General features: G+C 48.5%; 1 protein-coding gene across 1 annotated transcript; it reads right to left on the bottom strand.

Moving 5' to 3' along the window:
- Positions 1-2,258: 2,258 nt before the first annotated feature.
- GDF5 (growth differentiation factor 5) lies at positions 2,259-6,819 on the bottom strand. The gene is made up of 2 exons (XM_059133968.1): positions 5,853-6,819; positions 2,259-3,698 (listed from the first exon to the last, which is right to left on the bottom strand). The coding sequence occupies exons 1-2, from the start codon at positions 6,478-6,480 to the stop codon at positions 2,824-2,826; spliced, it is 1,503 nt and encodes a 500-aa protein (XP_058989951.1). The 5' UTR covers positions 6,481-6,819; the 3' UTR covers positions 2,259-2,823.
- Positions 6,820-18,838: the final 12,019 nt, after the last annotated feature.

Genomic DNA, 18,838 nt, shown 5'->3' with positions numbered 1-18,838 from the left:
GGGGCCCAGAGGAGTAGTAATGGTACAAAGAATGCTAAGACCCATAGGAGGCCTGTGTCACCTCTCTGGATGTTAGCTTCCTCATCTATAAAAATGGGGGTGGGCAGTGGAGAGTAATAGTCCTTTCCCTACCTGCTTCACAGGACTGTTGGAGACACAATAATGATAACAGCTAATATTTATTGAGTGCCACCACTGGGCTGGTCATTGTGTTGAGTGTCTTTCATATCCACACAGGTAGCCCACCCACTCCTGACTTCCACCCCCACCCCAACCCCGACAAATGAGGAAACCAAGGTTCATGGAATTAAGTTACCTGCCCAAGGCCTTTAACTCTAAGTGACAGATCCGAAATTTGAAACTGGGCTGCCTTTTGAGCCCTTCAGAGCCATGAGCATGTTTGTGAACCTCAGCAGAGAGCCTGTTTGTGAACCCCAAGAATGATACATGCTTGGTGCCCTCTGGCCCACAAGTGTTCCCTACAAGTCCGTAGCTTGTTTCGATGGGGACTGGAGGTGGATTCTCAGGTAGATATCGTTGTCCAGGGAGGAAGCTGATCAGATAGTTAGGATAGAAGGACTGTTTCCCACACTGGTCTGATTGGATTCCCATAGTCTGAGGAGGATAAAGGGGAGGGCACACAGTCTGAGTGGCTCTTTTGCGAAAGCAAGTTCCAGGGCAGGTTGAGGTGGGAGAGGAAGCTCCATGCCAGACCACAACAGTCAACGCAGTGCTCGGGACTGCGGCAGGACAGGACGAGCACAGGGGCTGAGACGACAAGAAGCCCCCTCTGACAGGGCTCAGGCAGGGTGCCGCTCCAGGCTGTCAGACTTTCCAAGAAATCAAGGACACACAGACCAGAAAATCAGCGCCTCTAGGAGCCAGCCCCACCTGTAACCTTCTCGTCCTGCATCTCTCCTTCTCTCCCCTGAATTTCCAGCCCGCCTGCTTCTACACTGCTCTCCCTGTGTCCACAGACCCCTGGTTGGCTTCCCCTGCATCGCCTCCAGACCTGCTCTCCCCTCACACCAGAACTCTGTCTGCTGTGGCAGCTCCTTTGTTTACTGCCGGAGCTCGCAGGCCTGCCATCAGCCAAACACAACGAAGCCTGGCCAGGGAGGGCTAGGCTCCAGGTGCAGACTGGCCCCTCAGGGACAGGTAATGGCCTCCAAGCCAGGGAGGGAGCTCAAAGGTAGGCTGCCCCCTGCGCTGGGCTCTTGTTTCAGGTCCTGACAGCCCAGGTTTCAGGCCTAGAGGGAAGGGACACAAGATCTGCCCATAGCTGGGCAGGAATCCCTACTGTTGAAACAGCTTTGGCTAGGAGCCCTGGGAATCCAAGACCCAGCTGGAGAGAGGTGGGGAAAATGTTGAGGCCCTCTGGGTGGGAAGCAGAGGCCTAGACTCCCTTCCCCTGGTCCTCCCTCTCTTCAGCCAGGCAGAGTCTGGTCCAGAGCCCTTAGAACAAAGATTTGCATGCCCAAATTTCCCAACCAACCAAAGGGCTCTGTTCCCCTCCCAAGCGTTCATGCCTCATGCCCCCTATGGATTCTAGTGGTTAAAGGGAAGTGGGCATCTCCTCTGGGCCAAGCTGGAAACATTGTCAGGATGTGTCTGGCATTGGTCTGTCTAAGGTTAGTGGGGAGGTTACTTATGTAATATATGATTAGGTATATGTATAACATATAATGTGAAAGGGAGGGACTGCAGCTGTTTCTAGAGGTGGAGTGATGGGTAGGAGGTGATCGATGAGCAGGAGGACTGTTAAAGCTGTCAAACTGGAGGGTAGCAGGGCCACAGACAAGATGGTTCAAGGAAGTGGTCAGTGGCAAAAAGAAGATGCCCCAACGGGGAGGAAGAGATCCCTGGCAGCCCAAGTTCCCCACTGAAAGGTAGAGGGCTCTCTAAATGGTGAATATGTGGGGGAGTGGGGTGCAAATAGGTGAATGAAGTGGGGATGATTTTAGAGGAAATGAATTTCCCAATTTCCCTCCCATGTAGGAATCCATGTAGGCAACAAGCTCGACTAAGGAATGTCAAATCTGTTGCCAGGCCCCAGAGGAGCAGACAAGAGCTCCAGACCAACGGGTCTTTGGAAGAAACCGGAATGGGGTTAGAGGTAGCCATTGGCCCTACTCAGCCTGTACCCTCCCATTTTGCTTCAGGCAATGCACCTCCCTTCCCTGGGTCAGTCATTCTTTGAGGGGTCACCGGGTCCCCTGGAGTAAGCAAGAAATTTGCCACAGTTTTAGTAACAGTTTTGCTTTTTATCTCGTCAATGTACATTTTCATCTAACAGTCTAACAGCCTCACACTCCTCACCCCGGCCCAAGCCCTTACCCCCTCCTGCCCACCCCTGCCCAATCAGCATCTCATTTGCCCCAGCGGCAGGAAGTCACCAGGCACAATGGTGATTCAAAAGAGAGGGCGGCACCTGTGGGCCCTCCCAGGAGGAGCCCTCCCTGGAAAGTCTGGAAACCAGAAAGGCCCAGGTAAGGAGAGGTTGAGGGCTGAGTCTCATTGGAAAGCAAGGTCTCCTGGGTCTCAGTCCCATTCAGAGTCTGTCTCCCTGGGTCTGTCCCTGCCAGTCAGAGCAGCAGAAGGGCAGAAATCCTCAGACAAGGGGACTTGGAGCTAGAAGGGAACCTTGAACCCAGTCCCACTCAGAGAGTAAGAGCAAGGCTGTTGGGAACCCCCTATCATGCAGACGGTGTAGAAGCTTCTGGCTGCTGCTTCCCAGGTTCTCTGATTCCAGGAGTGCAGGGACGGGCTTTTGTGACCAGCATTCTGGGACATGCCACCCAGGAAGACAGCGGGCCAGTGCTGCTACCTGCAGCCACAAGACTCCACGACCATGTCCTCATACTGCTTATAGACCACGTTGTTGGCAGAGTCAATGAAGAGGATGCTGATGGGACTCAGTCGTGTGGGCACACAGCAGGTTGGCGGTGTAGACTCGGGGTCCATGGAGTTCATCAGGGTCTGGATGACCGCATGGTTCGTGGGCTCCAGGTGGGAGCGCAAGGGGAACTCACATAGCCCCTCGCAGTGGAAGGCCTCGTACTCAAGCGGTGCGATGATCCAGTCATCCCAGCCCATGTCCTTGAAGTTGACATGCAGCGCCTTCCGACTGCAGCGGGCCTTGGGGTTCTTGCTGGGCCGTTTGCCCTGGCGCGTGGCCAGCGGGGCCCGCCTTTTTCGCCGCTGGCTGAACAGGTACTCATACACAGTCTTATCATCTTGACCCGAGCGGGCCTTAATCTCATTAAAGAACAGGTCCCGTTTCTTGGTGCGGCCAAATACCAGGAACAGGGCCTTCTCGTGGACCTGCCTGGCAGCCCGGTCAAAGCCCAGGCCACGGAGGTCCACGGCCCGGCCCCGTTCCCAGGCCTCCAGCTCCAGGCACAGCTGGGCCGAGTTCTTAAAGTTTCGGAAGAGCTTCCAGATGTCGAACACCTCCCAGCCAGATCCGTCCAGGCCTGGCACGGAGCGCACATCCAGCAAGGCTGCCGGCTGCCGGCCGCTGGGGCAGCTGGACAGCTTCAGCTGGGCAGCCCGCCCGATGCCGGGGGCCACTGGCTTGGCCGTGTCCGAGGGCTTCTTCCGCAAGATCCGCAGCTCGGCCCCTAGCAGCCCATCCTTCTCCAGGGCACTAATGTCAAACACGTACCTCTGCTTTCTGACCACAGGACCTCGGTCATCTAGAGAGAACACCCAGAAGTCATTCCCTGCAACCTCACCAAGAAAGCCAGCCACCTTGGGGCCTCAGGGGAGGGCCACAGCTCTCTCTGCTCTGGAGACAGCTTTCTTTAACCTCTCCCCTACTCTGACAGAGGCCAAGACCCAAACCACTGAGAGCCTTTTTCAAAATAAGGGAGCTTCCTAAACGGCAGAGCAAGTAGGGTTGTTGCTCCATAGATGTGACTGTGGTGATTTGAGCAGTTCTGGGTGTTTGTGTCAAGGACAATGCATATCAGACATGCCTCAGCCTTAGAACTGCTGCTTCATCTCCCTCCCCATCTCTTTTTTATCTTATATGATATCTCATAGGAGAGATAGATGGGTATTATAATGAGCCCTATTTTTTCCAGAGAAGAACCGAAGTCTGAGAGGAGTTAGGTAACTTGCCTCAGATCACCCAGCTAGGAAAAAACAGAATTGGAACTATAGTCTAGAACTTTTTATACCCAACCCTGAGCTACTCCCACTACACCTTAAGGAAGATCTTGGTGTTCTCATTCTACAGATGCGGCACAGGAGGGCAAGTGACAATCCAATTTCCCCGGCTTCCTAGTCTAATGATCTTGTTGTGTGCATGTCTTACCCTGCTGGGTGTATGAGCGTGTGTGTGACAGCTGGGGTGTGTGTGTGTGTGTGTGTGTGTGTGTGTGAGCATACAATTGGGCTTAAATGTGAATATGAAAGGTAAAGTATAGTGAGTGACGAGTGTGTATGATTGTGCTTGTGTGAATATTTGAAGGATATGTATATATATGTGTGTGTGTGTAAGATGATGCTGTATGTACATGTAAGAAGGTGTGTTTTACATGTGTACATGTGTGTTATTCAGCATATATGTATAAATACAAGGCTGTATGTGTGTGTGTGTGTGTGTGTGAGAGAGAGAGAGAGAGAGAGAGAAAAACTCTGTAGTGTGTCCAAATCAGCATGCCCTCCTTCCTAAATACCAATTTGCCATTGGGAAGCATTCATACATTGCTCTAGAAGGTGACTAATTAGGCCTTTAAACTCCCCATCTCCCCCTCTGCAAGCTCCCTTAGAGCTGGGGGGCACAAGGACTTATTTTATGAGCCCCCAAGGGGTCACAGCTTTCCCTTGCTGGGCAGGCAGCCAGGCTACCTCCCCCACCCCAGCCAGACCTGCTGCCTCCCGCTTCCTCCCACCCTGTCATTCCCCCACAGGCCAGCTCTAATGAGGAGCCTCTCCCCATCTCTGGCCCCTCCCCCACCCTGCCAGCCGAAGTCCTAAGCCTCCCAGAACCAGAGCATAAGAGCTATGAGCAACCCTGGCAATGAGTAATCCATCTCCCTCTTCACACTTACAGGGAAACTGAGGCCCTGAGAAGGGAAGAGTCTTGCTGAGATCACACAGCAAGTGGAGAGGGAAAAGCCAAAACAGTAATGCTAGGTGAACATAGAGTGAGGTGAGGGGAATGGATACCCTCCCGGGTTGACGATAAAAATGATCTGTGTTTAGGACAGGACATAAAGTGTTCATTTTTGAAGGAATCTCAGAAATCACCCAGTCCATCCCCACCATCGAGTTGTGCAGATGGGGAAACCGAGGCCTCAAAGGGAAAAAGAACTCTCTCAAGGTCACATTGCAAGTTAGACCCTAAGTCTGCCACACCCCACACCATATATTTAAATGTCATTCCATGATTCCAAGATGTCCCATTTACTGCCTTCACCCATCCCACCTCCTCTGTCCCCTAACCTGAAGGCAAATTTGCAGAACCACGGGTAACTGGAGAGTAACTTCTCTCCCTGCCATCTGGGAAAACCTACAAACCTCTGGAGCCTGGAAAGTCTGGCCAACCCACCTCGGAACAGAGCATGGCCTGGTAGGAGTCTTAAAGTGTGGTCCCCAACTCTGCCACCAACTGGCAGGTCTTGTCTCCTGTCCGGGCTTCAATAACCCCCTCTGCACCTTGCAGGCATTGGCTCTGACCCGGCCTGGGACCGGGCATGTGGGAGGTAAGTCCCAGACACCACCCCAGGCCGATGCACACAGTCTCTCCCACCGGTGCAGCAGAGTCGGGGCTCTGAAAGGCCCCTCCACACATGCAGATGCCCCTCCCTCTCAGCCGAGCCCCTGCCACCCCACCCCCTCACCTTGCCCTTTGTCAATAAAGCTGGTGATGGTGTTGGCCAGGCCAGCCTCCAACTTCACGCTGCTGTTGCCTCCCTTTCTGTCAGCATCAGACAGTGTCCTGTACAGCGAGAGCATGTACTCGTGGGGCGTGATGGGGGGCGGGCGGAACGGCTCCTCGGGCTCTTGAGGGGGCCTGGTCTCCCTGGCCTTCTTCAGCAGGAAGGGGCTGGGGACAGATCCTGCCTTTGGAGGTGCCTTACCCCCAGGAAGCTGTCCTTTTGGGGTCACCGTCCGCGTTGCCGCCTGCCTTGTCTGGGGAGGGTGTCCTGGCTTGGGTTCAGGGCCGCCCGATCTTGGGGGCAGCTTTTTGGGTTCATCCTTCTTGGGCTGTGTCAGGCCTCCTGTCTGCCCGGTGCCCCCCTTTGCCCTGGCATTGGCGGCGGCCCCCCCACCATAGCTGTGACCCCCTGGCCTAAAGATGCTCCGGGCCAGAGGGGGCCTCTCCTTGGCTTCTGCTTTGGCCAAGCCTGGCCTGGCCCCCTGGGGTCTCTGGCCCAAGTCAGGGGCACCCAACACAGTGCAGATGATTTCCAGGTCCAGCCAAGCCAGCTGCCAAAGCAAGAAAGTGAGGAGTTTGGGGAGTCTCATCCTCTGGCCAGCCTCTGAATGACACCAGAGAGAAGGACGGCAGCAGCGAAGGTGACTCTGGTCTGGCAGGAAAAACCATGAACGGAGTGGACCCTCAAAAGCAGCGGCAGCAGCGGGAGCAGCAGAAGGAAAGGCTTTCTCCTCAGTCTGAGACTCTTTAAGTCTGCCGGGCGTGTGTTTGTATCCAGTCCCATAGTGGAAATGCTCTCGTATCCAGACGTGCACCGTCTCCAGTCAGCAGCTGAAAATAACTCGTTCTTGAAAGGAGAAAGCCGACCGCCCCCTTTCTCCTGCACAACTGACTGAGGGCTTGAAGGAGGCTTGTATAAGGCTGAGGGATTTTTCCAAGAAGGAAGAATGGCGTAATGCTGCCTGTGTGCTCCAGTTTTTTTTTTTTTTTTTAAGTTTTGAATCCTTTCCAGTGAAAATACTTCACACACACACACACACACGCACACACACACACACACACACACACACACATGCCTGCAGGTGCTCAGAAAAATCTTTTACAAACCTGAACTCAGGAATTGGAAACGGAATTCCAACCCAAACCAATTTAATTACTCTCTGATGTCATGCTGTCTAAACTCATTTAAGTGCGATATATTTATGTGAAAAAAACCACCGCTGCCCTTTCGAGGCCATGGCTCACGGGGGGCTCTTGGCACAGAGCCCCGCGGCAGGGCTCTAGGCTTAGGGGGCCTCTCAGCCCATGGAGCAGACTCAGGGGGTCTTCACCTCCACCTCCAGGGGCAGCCCACCCCACCTTCCTGAGGAGAGATACTAAGGAATGAGCTCAAGATCTTAAGCCCCAGAAGCATGGGGAGTGTGGGTTTTCAGTTAAGTCCTTGGGGTGTTTTAAAGCAGTTTCAACCCCTGCGTCTAGTCTGGGGCCTGATTTGTTGTTGGGGGGGCAGCACAGATGGCAGCATTTACCCACAGTTGCTTTTATTTTAATAAACTTGTGGTGACCCAGAGACAAAAAAATGTCTGTCCCCACTGCACCCCTCCCCTCGAGTGCCACTGATGGAGTTCAGATGATTTCTTCAGGCTTCAGGGGGCACTGCCACCCCCGAGCCCATTCCTTCGATGGGGGCAGGTCTGGGGTGTACCTCACTACCACCCCAGCCAAGACAGACGCCTGAGTTCTGTTGGGAAGGACTGGCTGAGCCCAGAGGCTGCAGCCTCAGCCTAGGGCAGCAGCGGCCCCTGCAGGACACTGGAAAAATGACATCCCCCTTGATGTTTTTCAGGTAGCTTTGGAAAAAGTCAGAGTTTCAGCAGGACTCCTGGGGAGAAGCTGTTCCCTTCACCTAAAATATCAGCTCCCACAACTGGAGGAAGTCCTCCTCATCCTGAGAGCTTCAGCTGAAAATCCACCTCCTCTGGGAAGCCCTCCCTGATCCCCAGATAGGACAAACTACCCCTTCTTGTACCTGTCGCCATGACACTTGTCACACTGTAGGAAGCAGCGTAGAAGGAGTAATCAGGAAAGCTTCCCTCTTAATCTGAGATCCTTTGAGCCTGCTTAATGGGGATCTGTTCTCACTCTAAGGTCACCAGATTGGTTTCTCAGCATGATCTGGCACAGAGTAGAAACTCAGCGAGTGTTTGATGAATGAAGGTTGAGACAGGGCTAGAGTGTCCAGGTGCTTGACCAGCCTTTTCATAATGATGCTCCTGGATCCTCACTGACCTTCAGAGCACAGCAGCATAACTTGGCCATTTCAAGCTTTCTGTGTGCTCCTGGGCCCTCATACCCTGTAGAGCTCCAACTCCCCATCTCAGAGGACCAAAGCACCATCAGACATTCTTTGGGGCAGCTTAAAGAAAGAGCTGAATTCATTACTCTCCCCCACCCCCAATTGCCCACATTCACAATACTCGGTTTCCCTTTGGCTTGCCCACACTGAAGCAGTCATCTCTGACATTCCTCCCTCCTGTCCATCCCCCACTGCCTCACTATCTCGGTCCTCACCACCTGTTCTACTATAATTACCTGGTAACTGGCTTCTAGACATCCAGGACCTCTCTGTTCCAAAGCTCCCCCTCTCTAAAACTTACCTATGGAAAAGTGCCAGCTCATGTACCCTCTCCTCCAGGAAGCCTTCCCTCATCCACCAGAAAATATGCACTTCTGAATTGCCATCCTACCTCTGTGCTCCTGCCTGCTTTGGCAGCTCAGACCTTACCCAGTCCTGCCTCTGCCCCCTGTTTTGAACACAGTTTATCTCTTCTACTCTGTGTATGTACCTTTTCCCCATGTTTTGATTTTTAAAATTTTTTTTAATTTTTAAAGATTTATTTATTTATTTGGCAGACAGAGATCACAAATAGTCAGAGAAGCAGGAAGAGAGAGAGGGGGAAGCAGGCTCCCCACTGAGCAGAGAGCCCAATGTGGGGCTCGATCCCAGGACCCTGGGATCATGACCTGAGCTGGAGGCAGAGGCTTTAACCCACTGAGCCACCCAGGCACCCCTCCCATGTTTTTAAAATCATAACTTAATCCCTGACAACTGAAATAATTTATTGAAATTTCTGTCTCCCCCATTAGATGATGACTAGACTGCACTATATTTATCTCTCACTTATCTCCAGTGCTGGGCACGGGGTCCAGCACATAGCAAATTCTCCGTGTGTGTGATACGGATGAATAAACCTCTAAGTGGCCCTTATATACAAAAGCCCATAATTTTCTACCTCAAGGTATAATGACTTATGGACCTGTCATGACTTCCCTGATGGACTCTGAGTTCCTTAAAGGAAGGAATTCTGTCTTGCCCCTTATCAGGCACTTGACGAAATGAAGGGATGAATGAATCAAACAACAAAGATGTCCCAGCACATGGTTTGATAAGGAGTAAGGGCCCCTAGAGACACGCTGGCTTGGTATCCTGGTTCTGGCAGATGCTTTCATGCATTGCATGATTTTTGGAAGCCTCTAAGCCTCTCTGAGACCCTGAACAAGGATCATGACGGTATCACCTCCCAGGGTGTTTACAGAGATTCAGTTAAATGAATCATAAAAGGTATCAGCCTAGCACCTGACAAATATTCATAATAGATACTATTTATTAAACAGGTAGTCAAATAAATGAGACTCTGGCCCTCATAGTCCACTGTACTTTGTACCTTACTTATCTTCCCAATAATCCCACGATGAAGGTGTTCCTGGTATCTGCACTTTGTAGATGAAGAAAGAGAAGTTCAGAAAGGTTAAATTGCTTTTTAAAAAAAAATAAAATAAAATAAAAATAAAAAATAAAAAATAAAAATAAAAAATTAAAAATAAATTGCTTTTTAAGCTGAATTCCTGCTTTGACACATTTTGTGCCAAAGAATCCTAACCTGGTCCGTAGAAACACAGGAAGATGTAAAAGGGTGGTGGGGTGATTCTGGTACTCCTGGCTCTCAGTCAAGGTTTCATCCAATGGCCTGGGACTTTGGGAACATGGAGGAGTCTCAGAGCAGGGCTGGGACTTTGGGGACAGGGAAGAGTCTCAGAGTAGGGACCACTGTTTGGATATCAGGGAACTCCAGAAATGAGATGAGAGCAGGGAAAGGGGACTCGAGCTTGATGAGAAGGCTCTCTCCAGGGAAGAACCCAGGGGACCGATGTGGCTCTCACTATAAAGGTGACTAATCACTTCAGTCCCCTCTGGTAATTGCAACCAGATGCTGCCGTTGGCAGGACTTCAGTCCAACATGTTTAATTACTGGGATGCAGAGTCCCTTGGTCTCCCATGTCCCCCTACGTCCCCTACTCCTGTCAGCAATATTAATGTCAAACTTGAGGTAGAGGACGGGAGCCTTGGGAAGCCACCAGCATAGAAATAATCTTCATGGTTCCCTCTGCCATGCAGAGCCTTTAACTTCTGTATGTTTCCCCATCCATTATCTCATTGGCGGTCCACAAAACATCCTCTTAAAGTTGGTGGGCAGATTATTATTATCCCCATTTCTCAGATGAGCAAACAGTGCACTGAGTAATAATAATAATAATCCTTTGCTTTTTTCAGGCACTTAGCAGTTCTTACAGTGGTTTCATATCCGTGATGCTATCACGGACAGAGCCAGTCTGGCAAAGCACAGTGGCTTACAGCAGAGCCTCTAGCCTCAGCTGGCATCCTGCCTGTGCCTCTAGCCAATTCAGTACCCATGAATATTCATTCATTTATGGACTTAATTATTCAGCAACTCTCTGTTGGGTGTCTATCATGTGATAGATCCCACACCTGAGCACTGAGTTAGACAAGACAACCAAGTCTGTGCTTTCATTCTAATGGAAGAGACAGATAAACCAGCAAACAAAAGCATAATTACGGAGAGTTCTAAATGCTGTGAAGAAAAATTAAGTAGGGTCAAAGGAATGTCTGTTTTAGATAGGAATGTCTCTGTGTAGGGGTGAAGTTTGAGCAGAGATCTAGATATAGTGACGGAATGAGACATGCAAAAGACTGGAGAATGATCATTCCAGGTGGGAGGAACAGCATATGCAAAGGCCCTGAGGCAGGAATGTGCTCCACATATCTACCAACCAAGAGAGCTTGGTATGGCTGAAATGGAGTGAGCAAGCAGGAGAATGATAGGAGATGAAGTAAGATAATGTCAGGACCACTTCAAACATGACCTTGCAAGCCAGAGAAAGGATGTTGAATTTTATCTTTACTGTGCTGGGAAACCCAATGGAGAGTTTTAAGAAGGAAAGTCTGATCTGTAACATGATTAAGAGCCGGGCTACCTACCTTTAATTCCTGGCTCCCCATTTCACCAGCTGTGTTACCTTAGGTTAATTTAATCTCTCTGTGCCTCAATTTCCTACTATATAAAATTAGAATAATAATAATATGCTTACCTCATGGAATTGTTATCAATTGTAAGTTCATAGAACAGTGTCTCATGCATAGCAAGCAGTACATAAATGTTACCTATCATCTATAGTTTAAAAAATTTTTTAAAGATTATTTATTTATTTGTGTGAGAGAGAGATAAAAAGAGAACACAAGCAGGGGGGAATAGAAGAGAGAGGAGAAGCAGGCTCCCCACTGAACAGGGAGCCTGACGTGGGGCTCAATCCCAGAACCCTGAGAGCATGACCTGAGCCAAAGACGGACACTTAACCGACTGAGCCACCCAGCCATTCCCTCACCTATATTTTTTCAAAAATCACTTCCAAGGGCACCTGGCTGGCTCAATCAGTAGAGCATACAACTCTTGATCCTGGGGTTGTTAAGTCTGAGTCCCACATTGGGCATAGAGATTACTTTTTTAAAAAATCACTTCTCTGGATCTGTTTTTTTTTTTTTTTTTTAATTTATTTGACAGAAAGATTACAAGTAGGCAGAGAGGCAGGCAGAGAGAGAGATAGGGAGGCAGGCTCCCTGCTGTGCAGAGAGCCCGATGTGGGGCACGATCCCAGGACCCTGAGATCATGACTTGAGCCGAAAGCAGAGGCTCAACCCACTGAGCCACCCAGGCGCCCCTGGATCTGTTTCTTTGCCTATAAAATTAGGATAAAAATGTCTTTATTTATTTATTTATTTATGTTTAAATATTTTATTCATATATTTGAGGGAGAGTGAGAGAGAGCACAGAGCAGGGAGGGGCAGAGTGAGAGGAAGCCAACCCCGCTGAGCAAGCAGGCTAATGCGAGGCTCAATCCCAGGACCCTGGGACCATGACCTGAGCTGAAGGCAGCCACTTAACCAATGGAACCCAAATATCTTCTTTTTAGAACTAAATTGTATTTACATATGCAAAGCACCTTTCTTTCAGTGACCGGCATACGGTAAGGTGCTCCATAATTTATAGTTTAAAAAAAAAAAAAAAAAAAAAGGATTCGGTTGTTAATATGCTAACCTTGTTTACAAATGAGGAAACTGAGTCTCAGAGAAGTGAAGTGACTGCCACAAGATCACATAGAAATGCTAGAGGCAGGACTCAACGCAGACACAGGACTCAGAATCCAGTGCTCTTCCCTCTAGAAGGAAGGTTGATCTTTCGTGGTATCACCCTACATGCTAGGGTTTTGGATGGGAAGAGGGCCCAGAGTCCCTGACCCTCCATGTTTGTTCTGATCTGTGGAGCCTGACCTGTTCCCATCAACGGAGCCCAGAGAGCCCCAAAAGAACAGAGTGACATAATCCTCCCGTTCCCTTTCTGGTTTGCGTTGTTTAAACTTCCCAGGAGCTGCCACTCCTTGGGGCTCTCCCCTAGTGAGCTCTCAATGGCTCCCCCAGCTGAGCTCCTCGGGAACTGCATCTGGTCAGAGCCAGGGCCTTCTGTCACAGGTCCATCCATGCCAACTCCTATAGTCTGGAAACTGTGTGTAGGTGTATGTATGTTTCTGTCTGTTGCAGGTGTGGGGCATGAGCAAAGTAACCATAATTTTTCACTTTTATTCTTTATCTCAAATATTTTTGTTTTAAAATTAATTTAAAAATCCCTTCAAAATTATACATCTTAAAGAAATAATACAAATTTGTGATAAAAAAAAATTTGAACAGTAGTACAAAAGAATAGGCAGAAAAACCCAGTTCTTCTAGTCTTTTCTGGAATCAACCACTCTTATCAGTCTCCTGGATAACTTTCTATACAATATGAGATATTTTTAGAAACTTAAAAGATTTTATTAATTTATTTGTTAGAGAGAGAGAGAGAACACAAGCACGAGAGAGAGAGAGAGCTCAGGCAGAGGGAGAAGCAGGCTCTCTGCTGAGCAAGGAGACCGATGTGGGACTCAAACCCAGGACCCTGGAATTATGACCTGAGCCAAGGGCAGATGTTTAACTGACTGAGTCACCTAGTCACCCCTTAAAAACTTTTTATTGAAGTATGATATCCATACCAAATATATTCTAATTCGAAATTAATTCATGCTTATTGTAAAAAAAAAAAATTCAAACAATACCAAAGCTTTTTTTTTTAAGGTTTTTTATTTATTCATTTGACAGAAAGACGCTGCGAGAGAGGGAACACAAGCAGGGGGAGTGAGAGAGGGAGAAGCAGGCTTCCCGCTGAGCAGAGAGTCAGATATGGGGCTCAATCCCACGACCCTGGGATCACAACCCGAGCCCAAGGCAGATGCTTAACCAACTGAGCCACCCAGTCACTCCAATACCAAAGCTTTTTAATTAAAAGAGATTAGTCCTTTCACACAGCTCCCCGGTCTCCCTCCCTAGAGGTAACCACAGTTAATATTTGGGACGTGAAAACCTTATTGTCATTCTTAAACTCTGAAAGCTCAGATTCTTTTTTTTTTTTTTTAAAGATTTTATTTATTTATTTGACAGACGGAGATCACAAGCAGGCAGAGGCAGGCAAAGAGAGAGGAGGAAGCACACTCCCTGCTGAGCAGAGAGCCTGATGCGGGGCTCGATCCCAGGACTCTGAGATCATGACCTGAGCCGAAGGCAGCAGCTTAACCCACTGAGCCACCCAGACACCCCGAAAGCTCAGATTCTTGCTAGAGTTCTTCTACTCCTCCCTCCCTTCATCTCATCTTATCTCCTATGTTGCAAATAAAATTCTAATAGAGAAGTATTATGTATCCCCGTTTTGCAGCTGAGAGATCTGAGGCTCAGAGAGGGCCTCAAGGGCTGGTTGCTTGAGGACACAAGGCAGAGCCACAAGTTCAACCCCAGGTGAGTATGTCTGCCTCCAAGCCCAGTGCTCTTTCCACCATGTTCCTCCACCTGATTCCTGTCTGAATCTTGGAGCTTAGTTGCTGTTACACATGAGGCAGTAGGTAAAATCTCAGGTTAAAATATAAATAAGGGCTTTTTTTTTTTTTTTTTTTTTTGAAGAAGGAGAGGACCTGGTCCTATGCGAGCTGTCACCAAACATCCTTTATTGCCCAAGTCCGGAATGGCAGTGGAAGGATGCCGCCCACTTCAAAAAATGTCAAGCTTGGATGAATTAGCTACTTAGAACTTGACTTTGTCAGTAAGAAGGGGCCGGGACTAGAATAAGACTTGCCCCCTGCGGCAGGGTCAGGACCAGGGGGAAAATTTGCAGCAGATGAAAGGGTCTGTCTTATATATAATTCTCCAATCCAAGAAAATTCATACAATCCTAGGGGCAGAATCAGCAAGAGGAGCTCCTGGAGGAAACCCCCAGCATTCCCCTAACATCGTAGGCTCCTGTACACTACTGTGCCATGCATACTGCTTGGAATGCCCTTCCTGCCTTTCTCTGCACAGCAGATTTAACCTTTGCCATCAGGTTACGGCATCACTACGTCTCTGAAGGCAGCCACTCCTTCCTTCCAAAACTTACCACACTGTGTGTATGAAACATGTTATTTTCCTGACTCCCATGTGAGTCCGTGAGCTGAAGCTCTAGGCAGGGTCCATGCATTACTAATCTGTGGGTCTCTTCCAGTGTCTAATTCAGGATTTGGCACATAGTAGGTGTTCAATCAATATCTGTTTAATGAGGAAAGAGTAGACTCAGATGGGCAGCAGCAGGTGGTTCACAATCTACTGTAAGACACTATATACTTTTTGTGTCCTGAGCTCTGCCTCGGACTGGTGGCTTGGAGTGAGAAATGGAGGAATGGCTGGGATTTTTTTCCTCAATTTCTTCCCCTCTGTCATCCTCAGCTCGCTCCTGTCACTCGAGGTGTTGACATGGAGAGGAAGATGGGGAAAGGAGTGGCAAAAGTCTTCTTTAAACTCTTTGAACAGCCATAACGTGGCAGGCTTTATGCTTTCCGGGTCTGGCTGATGTTTATAGCTGCTCCTGCCCATCATCAAAACTTCATGGGGTTCTTTTACAGGCTCTTTAGGGGTTCCCTGCTGAGCCCCTGTCCTGAATTCCCCCTTAGCAAAGGCCTCTCTGTTGCCAGTGGTCATTTGTCTTCATTCTTCTGGGGTCTCTTTTTCCCTCTAGGAGGCCCTACTGAACAGGAGCCAGGATGGGCCTATTCAAGCTTTCTCTCACTTAGCCCATATCTGGCCTACAGAAAACATTTCCCGGGGTGCCTGCGAGGCTCAGTTAAGCAGCCAACTCTTGATTTTGGCTCAGGTCGTGATCTCAGAGCTGTAACGTTGAGCCCCAAGTTGGCTCCATGCTGGGAGTGGAGCCTGCTTAAGATTCTCTCTTTCCCTCCCTCTGCACCCGCACCCAGAAAACAAACAAACAAACAAAACATTCCCTGACAAATTCTGGGAGAGCAGGCCAACTCCAACACAGCAGCACTCTCCTGGGTCTGCCACCAAAGCAGTTATCAGACTTGTCTCTTTTTGCTAGATTTCCCGGGCAGGAGGAAGATCGAGTCCCTGTGTTCTCCAACTGCAATGGGGGATAGATTTGGCACCTCAGACCCTTCTGGAAGTTCCCTCTTTCAATCACCTGGTTAGAGCAGTTAAATCTTCTCCAAGAAGGGTGGGGACTCACAGCCAGAAATAGCTCCACACAACTTCTCTATCCTCTGCTCTCTTAACCCCATAGATAAGGGATTTAAGAACTTTAAAATAGGGACCCCTGGGTGGCTCAGTGGGTTAATCCTCTGCCTTCCACTCAGGTCCTGATCTCGGGGTCCTTCAACCGAGCCCTGCATCAGGCTCTCTGCTCAGTGGGGAGCCTGCTTCCTCCTCTCTCTCTCTCTGCCTGCCTCTCTGCCTACTTGTGATCTCTGTCTGTCAAGTGAATAAATAAAATCTTAAAAAAAAAAAAAACCCTTTAAAATAGATTTTAGGCTGTTAGGGGAAAAAGGTGTTTTTTTTGTTTTTTTTTGTTTTTTTGTTTTTTTTTAGCACCTCACTTTGAAATTTCACATATATAATTCTAAAAAGAAAGAAAGTCAGTCAGTGCAGGCAGCCTCTTGGCATGGGATAGGGAGAATATCTATAAATAACAAGCAAGGCTGGGGTGCATGATCCATATTTTAGCCCCAGGAGAGAGTTAGGATACAAAGCATGTTCCAGAGATATAATTTGGAGCATAAAGAAAGAAGCCCAGTTCACCTGGAGGGAACCAATGCTGGTTTTCTTTCCACAGATCCATCTTCTCTCCCTTCAGTGCAGGCTCCTTTGAGGACCTCTCCCTACTCTGGTTCGTCAGACAGATTCAACACAGCCAAATGGATTAAGTCTTTCCTCAGACGGCACTAGGGCCTCAAGCAATTCAAGTGATGTGTATGATTATTCGTTTGCTTGTCCCAAAATTTCTTGGCACTTTGAAGAACATTTGAAGGCCGATGTATTCTCTAAGTCTGGAGAACCTCTGGCCGGGGGGAATATTAACCACCTTCACACATCACTGAACTCCACTTTCTGCTCTGGCCCAGGCAAAATACCCAGTTGTACTACTTTATGTTTTGATACAATTTCCAACTTTCTCTTTTGCTGGGTGAATGAATAAACAAACAAGGGAATGAATAAACAAATCCCCCCTTTGCAAAGACTGAGATTGCTTTGGTTTTAATCCCTTCTACTACATTTACCCTTTACTGGTAGTATGAAACCTGTATTCACTCCTCATGGTCTTTAAACATATTGAATAGTTTGCTGATGAATTTTACGTTATCAATCTTTGTAATACTGAGGCTGACTTGATTCATTCATTCAATGGATGCTTATTTAACACCTACCATGTATCAGGCTCTGTGCTAACTGCTGGGAATAAGTCAGATCTAGTTTCCTCGCCTCGTGAAGCTTAAACTTTTAAGGTGGAGAAAGATAGTAAGTCAACAAAAAATGATAGTAAGTGGGAAATGTTATGAAAGAAACAGAGTACTGTGATAGAAAATGATAGGACAGGGGCGCCTGGGTGGCTCAGTGGGTTAAAGCCTCTGCCTTTGGCTCAGGTCATGATGCCAGGGTCCTGGGATCGAGCCTCACATCAGGGTCTCTGCTTGGCCAGGAGCCTGCTTCCTCCTCTCTCTCTCTCTCTGCCTGCCTCTCTGCCTACTTGTGATCTCTGTCAAATAAATAATCTTTTTTAAAAATGATAGGATATTGTATTGAATAACATGGTCACGGAAGATCTAGCTGAGGAAGTATCATCTAAGCTGAGGCCTGAAGGAGGGAAAGGTATCAGTTAAGCCTGGGGGGGGGGGCGGTCTAGGTAGAAGGCATAGTATATGCAAAGACCCTGAGGCAAAGAGGTTGTTTCTTTTCTCTCCATTCCAAATATTGTTGTAGTGAACATTCTTGCACAGTTCCCATTGCAGGAGTATTTGCCTGGGGTGGATTCCCACACCACTGATTCTTTGCATCTTTTTCTCTGTCCAGTGTCTTGGATGTTTCTTCTTTTCTCCCTAGTTTGCCTTTCAGAGTCCTGGTCCTCCTCCTCCTCCCTCCTGCCCTCCACTTACTTTTTTTCTCAAAGTAACCGTTGAGAACTTTTTCTGTTCTTATAGGAGAAAAGATACACTTATCGAAGTGTTTCCTTGTCAGGTTCTTTTGGCTGCAGATTGTGTTTCACTCCTACTGTCCATTCATCCATTCAACTATTCACTCAGCACTTACTGAGCACCTGTTTTGTACCAGGGATTGTGCTGAGTGCTAGAGATACACAGCCTTATCGGCGCTGCTCAAATGTGTCCCTGATGTATCACCTAAGGTATTTGCCAACATGCAGATCCTGGGGTTTCACCCTTGGTTTACTCACACTCTAGGGATGTCACACTCAAGACTTTGCATTTTAAGAAGATCCCTGATTTTTTTTTTTTAATCCCAACTAAAAATTTAGAACCACTGAATGTAAAAGAGACAGGTAAATGAAGTTTACTTTTCTAAGATGTTTTGGATGATAATGCATTCATAATTTAAGCACAAAACGCTACAAAATAACAGTGGGTCATACAGGTTAAGAACGAGTTCCCTTGAGAAAGTCAGGTTTACACAGAAAATTAGACAAACTGCAGTTCTCCGGACTAAAACATTCACGCAGATGCCACTCTGTGCAAGACGTGCGCAAAAAAGTGTTGTGCGGCCGAACAACACTGAGTATGCTGTAAGTGTCGTGTTGCCTGAGGCTGCTTGGAGCTTCGCGATCTGAATGTGAAAAAACGCAAGAACTGGTCTCCCAGCACGTTTTATCCAGACCCAAGCGCGGGTTGCAGTCCGATTTGTCGGGGGGAGCAGTGAGCAGGCGCACGTATAACCAGGCCCCAGACACATGCGCAGTGTGTAACTCCGAAGCCAAAACGGGGATGATTGAGGGCAAGATTTCTCAGTTACCAAGACTTCCCTTACTCGAATTCAGCACCCCTGGCTGTCGTCATCTCTGGCCAGGGACTCTTTCATCTCTTAATGTAATCCCACTGTTCCTTCTGGGCCACTCCAGTAAGTCGGATGCCAGTACTCAACATGGCGGCAGCCCCCGAAGCGGCGCAATCCGACTACGG

Source organism: Mustela lutreola, chromosome 9 (genome assembly GCF_030435805.1).
Source record: "Mustela lutreola isolate mMusLut2 chromosome 9, mMusLut2.pri, whole genome shotgun sequence".
Classification (NCBI taxonomy): Eukaryota; Metazoa; Chordata; class Mammalia; order Carnivora; family Mustelidae; genus Mustela; species Mustela lutreola.
The sequence above is the reverse complement of the archived record's forward strand: the minus strand, read 5'-3'. Positions and strand labels throughout refer to the sequence as shown.